Source organism: Cebus imitator, unplaced genomic scaffold, assembly GCF_001604975.1.
Source record: "Cebus imitator isolate Cc_AM_T3 unplaced genomic scaffold, Cebus_imitator-1.0 Scaffold647, whole genome shotgun sequence".
NCBI lineage: Eukaryota > Metazoa > Chordata > Mammalia > Primates > Cebidae > Cebus > Cebus imitator.
This window is the reverse complement of record NW_016107962.1, coordinates 670,000-677,678: the sequence shown is the minus strand read 5'-3', so window position 1 is coordinate 677,678 and position 7,679 is coordinate 670,000. Positions and strand designations below refer to the sequence as shown.

The window sequence follows — 7,679 nt, the reverse complement described above, 5'->3', positions numbered from 1 at the left end:
TGGGGTCAAAACGGGGTGCCTTCCCAGTTCCTCCTGCCTCTAGGTTCCTCTTTCCCTGCTGACTCCAGGAGCAGGTCAACCCAGATAAAGCGGGACCTCCTCTCTGGTAGGGGTACAGGGGGCCATACTCAACATGATCACAGAGGGAACGCAGGCCCCTCGCTTGCTGCTGCCACCACTGCTGCTCCTGCTCACCCTGCAGGCCACAGGTGAGGGGATGAGGGCCCAGCTGGCGCCAGGGGTGTCTAGGCCCAGCACATCCCTGACCAAGCCCTACCCACTCATCCCCTGGCCCTGTTACAGGCTCAGACCCCGTGTTCTGCTTCAGCCAGTATGAAGAATCCTCCGGCAAGTGCAAGGGCCTCCTGGGGGGTGGTGTCAGCCTGAAAGACTGCTGTCTCAACGCTGCCTATGCCTACCAGGAACGTGGCGGCGGGCTCTGTCAGCCTTGCAGGTTAGGGGGAGCCTGGGGTGGGGGGTGGCAGAGCAGGAAGAAGGACTGTGCGGGGATCACCCAAAACTGGGCACTTTCTTTCTCTGGGACTTCCAAGGGTGGCCCTGAGGCCCTAATTGTGACCCTAGCTAAGGGTTTTTCAACCTTGTTACTACTGACATTTGGGGCTGGAAATTCTTGGTTCGGGGAGGGGATTGCTTACCTGCGTATTGTGGGATGTTTTGTAATATCCCTAGCCTTCCACTAGATGCCGGTAGCAATTCCCTCCACCAGCTGCGACAACCAAACATGTCAGTGGACGTTGCCAAATGTCCCCTAGGGGTCAAAATCACCCCTGATTGAGAACCACTGACATAGTCCACACATATTGAGCGCCTCCTGCACACTGGAAGCATTGCAGGTGGGGTGAAGCTGGGATATTTCTAAAGGTAACTCCAGGCTCCTAATTTTGATGACAGCTTGTGTTTATTGAGTGCTTACTGTATACGGACACACTGTGGGGGTGACAGAGTTTGAGGAATTCTGAGAGCAGCTCTAGGCCCCTCATTATGATGACACTTCACATTCATTGAGCAGTTTCTGTATACCAGCTGCATGATGGGGTTGGGGGATGAGCCTGAGGATTTCTGAGGGTAGTGCTAGTTTCCTGATCATGATTTCCAGCTTGCATGAATTGAGCCCTTACTGTATGCCAGACCTGTTTTCTACTTGTTTACTATATATCCCAGATACACTGTGGGGATGGGGAGCTTGGGGATTTTTGAGGGCAGCTCTGGGCCCCAAGTCATGTCAACAGTTCACATCTATTTGGCACGAACAGCGTACCCAGGGCTATGCAGTGGTTGGGGATAGATCTGGAATATTTCTGAGGAGGCCTCTCATGTCATAGGGAGGATGACTTAGTTTTATTAAGCACTTCCTATTTACCTGCTACTGTGTAGCGTGGTGACCTGGTGGGTTTCTGAGAGCAGCCCTTGGTTCCTAGTCCTTACCTTTGTTTACTGCGGGCCTGGTGTTGGCCTTGCCAGCCTTCCAACAGTAACTCCAGATGCCTAACTGTGAAGGTAAATGACATTATCAAGCGCTTATGGTATGTCCACTGCTTCCCATTTAGTACCCCAGTATCCCTAAGAGGTAGAGACGTATTGATCCATCCCACACGCACTTCCCCAGCAACTCCTCAAGCCTGCCCACAGTCTGGAGTCCCACATGCTATCCTTGTCAGCTCCTGCCAGGATGGGATGTGTGTGCTTTTCTCCACAGGTCCCCACGATGGTCCTTGTGGTCCACATGGGCCCCCTGCTCAGTGACGTGCTCTGAGGGCTCCCAGCTGCGGCACCGGCGCTGTGTGGGTTGGAACGGGCAGTGCTCTGAGAAGGTGGCACTTGGGACCCTGGAGTGGCAGCTCCAGGCCTGTGAGGATCAGCAGTGCTGTCCTGGTGAGGAGGATGAGCAAGCACTCCCTGTCACACAGCACTGGTGGGAACGATCGGTACAGAGGCCCTTAGAGCGGGCCTGTCCTCAGTGTTTGTGAGGTCCTAAGGAGGAGAGTGGCAGGAGGTGAGGTTAGAGAGATGAGGAGGGCCCATTGCCTGGGGTCCACGGAGAGGACATCGGCTCTTTGTCTGAGTAATTTGGACTGTGGGCAGGGGAGAAACATGATCTGACTCGGATTGGGAAGAGAACAGACACATGCACGGTGAGGGTGAGAGGGGAAGCGGATGGACCCATGTGAAGGCTGTTGCTGCAGGTCTAGTGAGTAGGGATTGTGGGGCCAGTGCGGTGGCAGGGGATATAAGGACAGGATTAGCCGATGTGGGGCACTAGAGGAAGCAAAGAGCCCTGGATGATACCCCACCTCCATCCCATCACCCTTCATCTCTTCTCTCCCACAGAGATGGGCGGCTGGTCTGACTGGGGGCCCTGGGGGCCTTGCTCTGTCACCTGCTCCAAAGGGACCCGGACCCGCAGGCGAGCCTGTGATCACCCTGCCCCTAAGTGTGGGGGCCACTGCCCAGGAGAGGCACTAGAGTCAGAGGCCTGTGACACCAAGCAGATCTGCCCCAGTGAGTGAGGGAAGCCACAGGAGGCTGATGGGTGCACCCAGCGTGGGTCTGCGGGGTTACAGCAGGGAACTGCCAGGGTGAGAGGACCTTAGCACGCATGACTACACCTGCATCCCCCCTCCTCCCACCCCACCACAGCACATGGGGCCTGGGCTGCCTGGGGCCCCTGGGGCTCCTGCTCAGGCTCCTGCCACGGTGGACCCAACAAACCTGTGGAGACACGAAGCCGCACGTGTTCTGCACCTGAGCCCTCCCAGAAGCCTCCTGGGAAGCCCTGCCCAGGGCTGGCCTACGAGCAGCAGAGTTGCACTGGCCTGCCACCCTGCCCAGGTATGCCAGGATGAGGCCGCTGATGTTGCTGGCAGGGCTCTTGATTGAGGGCATAGATGCTCTGCCATTTCTAGATTTCCTAGACCATGTGCCCATGCAGCCCTTCATTTGGGGACAGCCTGCTTCAAGGATCTAGGGGCTGAGAGGAAGGATTGAGGAGGCCTTTCTTCTTATTCCCTTTCCTCCTCCAACAGTGGCGGGGGGCTGGGGGCCGTGGGGTGCTGTGAGCCCCTGCCCTGTGACCTGTGGCCTGGGCCAGACCATGGAACGACGGACGTGTGATCACCCTGTGCCCCAGCATGGGGGCCCCTTCTGTGCTGGTGATGCCACCCGGACCCACATCTGCAACACGGCCGTGCCCTGCCCTGGTCAGCATCTCAGGATGCACGATTTGCATGCCTAAGCCCCCCTGCCCTTCTCTGCTGCCCAGTTTCTGCTGCTTAGGCCTTGCTCTCCTCTCTGATTCCTCCTTTCCTGGCCCTGATGTCTTGGGTCCACCCCTGATCCCCCATTCGCGCATTGATTCCCTCTAATCCCTTCTGCCACCCTCATTCCTTTCTCTGAACCCCCTTGCTGATTCCCTGCTTTGGTCCAATTCCCTGTTGCCCTGTCTTTGAAGTGGATGGAGAGTGGGACTCATGGGGGGAGTGGAGCACCTGCATGCGCCGGAACCTGAAGTCCAACTGTGAAGAAATACCGGGCCAGCAGTCACGCTGGAGGACCTGCAAGGGCCGAAAGTTTGACGGACAACGATGTGCCGGGCAACCGCAGGATATCCGTCACTGTTATAACATCCAGTACTGCCACTGTGAGTGCCCCACAGACTGTGCTCTGAGGGTAGGGTGGCCCATGCAGGACAAGGGGTTTCCAACTCTCCACTGTGGACCTTATGTCCCTGCAGCCTCCCTCTCACCTTCCCACTGAGACCTCCATTTCTGACTCTGTGACCTCTACCCCTCATTGCAGTGAAAGGATCATGGTCGGAGTGGAGTACCTGGGGGTTGTGCATGCCCCCCTGTGGACCTAATCCCATCCGCACCCGCCAGCGCCTCTGCACAGCCTTGCTCCCCAAGTACTCGTGAGTGAGAGGGCAAAGTATGCCTGGGAGGAGGTCATGAGATTAAAGGCGGGTGAGTTGGCTTCCCCAGGAAACCAGGGCTTCCACTGCTGGATCTACAGTATCTGCCTGCCGAGTGACACCTCCCAGCTGCAGGAAGTGGGGAGAAACTAAAGATGAGAAAGAAGCTCTTGGGGGAGAATTCATAGCCTCTGTGCCCCTCAGTCACTCATTCAGTCACTCAGCCACTCTCCCATTCACTTAGTCCTTCATGTGTCATTCACTCCGACCTTCAGTTAGTTACCCATGCTTTGAGCTGCCATCACTCAGGCCTCCATTCACTGCCTGGCTCCCATAGTCACTCACACCTCCATCCACTTTGTCGGCATCTCACTGCCTCAAGGCACTCCAAGGCCTTTTCAGCAACAGTTGCAGACACACACAGCCCAGATCCTGTGGATCCTCCAAGGGACCCAGCTAAGCAGGGCCCTGACAGGAGGTATATGAAGAGCAGCTGGTGCATGCAACAGGGGCTGCCACCTCAACCTAGGTCCAGGAAGTGGATTGGGCCTCCCAGGGCAAGTAGGGGTCAGGAAAGGCATTCCTGGCATCAAGACTGTGAACAGAGTCCTGGAGCTAGTTGATCAGCCGCTGTAAGTGTTTCCAGGTGCCAGAGGGGCCCAGGTGTTAGAGAGGGTTAAAATGCTTATTGTTTTCTTCCTTCCACATACATCAAGCTTCTAGATTAAGTGGACCATCCCCAGCTCGTGGAAGGGCTGCCATTTGGGAAGGGATCTCCTGGCTGGGGGGTTTAGAGTAGAGCCTGAAGATGAATAGAGGTGTGGAATGGAGGCACAAAGGACTTCAGTGAGTGAGAGACTGAGCGGAGGAAGAAGCAATTAAGAGAACTGGGATGGGAGTGAACGGAGGGCTTGTCTAGTGGGAGAAATAACCCAGGCAAAGACCTTTCTGGACATGGACTGAGCTTGGATAAAGAGGAGAGGAGAGAGAGAGATTGGCTTGGGGCAGGGATTTGGGCCCAACAATAAGGCCTTGAATGTCAGGACAAGGCATCGGGTTTTTTTTTCTGGAGGCAGTGGAAAGAGACATAAATGGTATATGGAGGTAAGAGAAAGTAGCTCGTGCCAACATTCTCCAGCATTTATTGAGCACTTGTTGCATGTCAGGCACTGCTCTGAGCACTTTACCTGAATTAACTCATTTGTTCTCACTTAGCCCCATGAGGTGGGTATTAATATTACTATTCATACCATTCTCATTTTGCAGATGAGGGAAACTGAGGCACTGGGAAGCTAAAGAAATTGCCCAATCTCCCATAGCTAAAAAGTAGTGTTGGGAGGCCAGGTACGGTGGCTCATGCCTGTAATTCCAGCAACATTCTGGGAGGCTGAGGCAGGAGCATCACTTGAGCCCAGGAAATCAAGGCTGCAGTGAGCTATGATTGTGCCACTGCACTTCCAGCCTGGGCAACAGAGTGAAACCCTGTCTCAAAAAAAAAAAGTAGTGTTGGGCACATAGCAGGCACTCAATCAGAGTTGAATGCATTCTTGCCTTCCCTGAGCTTCTCTCTTCTGTTCCTCCCCTCCCCTAATGCCTCAGGCCCACCATTTCCCCAGTCGAAGGTGAGGGTGAGAAGAATGTGACCTTCTGGGGGAGACCGCTGCCACAGTGTGAGGAGCTACAGGGGAAGAAGCTGATGGTGGAGGAGAAACGGCCATGTGTACACGTGCCTGCTTGTAAAGACCCTGAGGAAGAGAAATAACACTTCTCTCCTCCACTCTGACCGCCCCCCGACCTTCCATACCTCAATAAACCAGCCTCTTCGAGCTTGTCTACGATTCCTTAAAGGAGGAAAAACAACCTATCCCCTTCCCCAAAAGTAGGGTGATAGCATCTCACAGGGCAAAGGGCACAGCACCGGCCAAGACGTAATAGCCTGTTGTGGAAAAAAGCATTTTCCACTGTGGTCGCAGGTTAGCAGGAGTGGAAGCAAGTGTGCAACCCCAGCCTCTCCCCACCGCTGCCATAACCCCAAAGTCCGGGCCCTGCGCAGCGCCTTATTCCCCCCGGGTTGCCTGGCACGTTCCTCTGCAGAGCTTCGCGTTACGGGTTTCCTGATTGGCTACTCGCCCTGGCAGGCACTTCATGATTGGCCGGCGTGCTTGTTCGTTGTCTCCCTGCCTCCTGGGCCTCCCTAGGTTCCCACCAGCCAGAGCCTCGGAGGAGCCTCTGCCGGCCAACTCCGACTCCGCGTCAGTGGAGGATGAGAACGTCAGAGGCGTGGCCGAAGCTGGCACCCTGCCGCCTGAGCACCTGCACTCACCCACTCCCGACAGCTCCAATGCCACAATTACCAGCAACAAATAGCTCCGCGAGGCGGGGGGCGGGCCGAGGAAGTGCCCTTGTTGCGCTCTGAGCTGAGGTGGGGGCAAAGAAGCTAGAGTCAGTATCTGCCCGGAGGAGCCCCCAAGACAAATCCAGACACTTTCCTCTGGTATTTGTTCATTCATTCAACACTTATTAGCTCCTGCTGTATACTAAAGCTAAGTCTGGGCATCTAGGGTGGAAGAGGGATGGTAGAAAGAGGACATCTAAGCTAGAGAATGGACTCAGGAGGTATTCCTTTCGTGTGAACATCTATTCAATACTTAACGCTTACTGTATATTAACAATAGTGCTGGACATGACGGGGTATAGAAGAGAAGAGGAATCAGATCGTTATATGTCTCGGCAGTAAAGGGAACAAAGCCAGACACCAGTGCCCTTAGCATTTGCTCATTCATCTACTACTTATTGACTTGGATACTGTGGAAGCCTAGGGGAGGAGAGGATGGAATCTGAGACCTGGGGGTGAGGGGTTCATGGAGACAGTGGCCAAAGGCAACCCTTGAGAGAGGTAAAGAGAGAGCATTCCTGGCAGAAGTTACAGCACATGCAAAGGTACAGAGGTTGCCTCTTTCCTACCCCTCTCCTTAGAGGTGGGTTAGAGATGTACCCTTTTTGTGTGTGTGTGACAGAGTCTCACTCTGTCACCCAGACTGGAGTGCACTGGTGCGATCTCAGCTCACTGCAACCTCTGCCTCCCGGGTTCAAGCGATTCTCCTGCCTCAGCCTCCTGAGTAGCTGGGACTACAGTCGCGTGCCACCACACTCGGTTCATTTTTTTGTATTTTTTCATTTATTTTGTATTTTGATGGAGTTTCACCATGTTAGCCAGAATGGTCTTGATCTCCTGACCTCATGATTCGCCTGCCTCGGCCTCCCAAAGTGCTGGATTACAGGCGTGAACCACCACACTCGGCTGAGATGTACCCTTTTTACAGATAAGGAAACAAAATCTCAGAAGGATTATGTCACTTTTCCAAGTGTATGGTGGAGGCTGGACTTGAACTCAGGCACTGTCCAGACCCCACACTATTACTGCCTTGTTTAAACCAGCCAATGATTTAATGAATAAAGGACGAACAAATGAATAAGTGGATGATTCACCTGAAAATTCGGCAGACAAAAGAGACTCCATATCTACTTACTCCTTGCCTATCTTCCGTCACCTCTCCTAGTCCACCATCACTGCTCACTATGGTCAAGGTCCTACCCAATCTGGCCCCTGCTACCACAACCCCCTTCAGCTTGTTCCAACCACATTGGCACTGGATGTTTCCTCTTCCTGGCACATTCTTAAAACAAAAAAATGTATAAATCATAAATTGAAGATGACTTTGAAAATTAATTGGAGTTCTTGTATTCCCTC

At 54.0% G+C, this 7,679-nt stretch overlaps 1 protein-coding gene across 1 annotated transcript; it reads left to right on the top strand.

Annotated features, from left to right (window-relative positions):
* On the top strand, positions 1-5,754 carry LOC108295534 (complement factor properdin). The gene is made up of 9 exons (XM_017517782.1): positions 1-209; positions 304-454; positions 1,718-1,893; positions 2,350-2,520; positions 2,659-2,850; positions 3,045-3,218; positions 3,470-3,658; positions 3,817-3,928; positions 5,528-5,754. The coding sequence occupies exons 1-9, from the start codon at positions 134-136 to the stop codon at positions 5,688-5,690; spliced, it is 1,404 nt and encodes a 467-aa protein (XP_017373271.1). The 5' UTR covers positions 1-133; the 3' UTR covers positions 5,691-5,754.
* The last annotated feature ends 1,925 nt before the right edge of the window (positions 5,755-7,679 follow it).

Excerpts from the sequence above, each read along its gene's own strand:
- LOC108295534 (XM_017517782.1), top strand. The coding sequence starts at position 134 with ATGATCACAGAGGGAACGCAGGCCCCTCGCTTGCTGCTGCCACCACTG. Across the intron at positions 210-303 it reads GCTCACCCTGCAGGCCACAG|GCTCAGACCCCGTGTTCTGC; the intron begins GTGAGGGGATGA and ends GCCCTGTTACAG. Across the intron at positions 3,659-3,816 it reads TAACATCCAGTACTGCCACT|TGAAAGGATCATGGTCGGAG; the intron begins GTGAGTGCCCCA and ends CCCTCATTGCAG.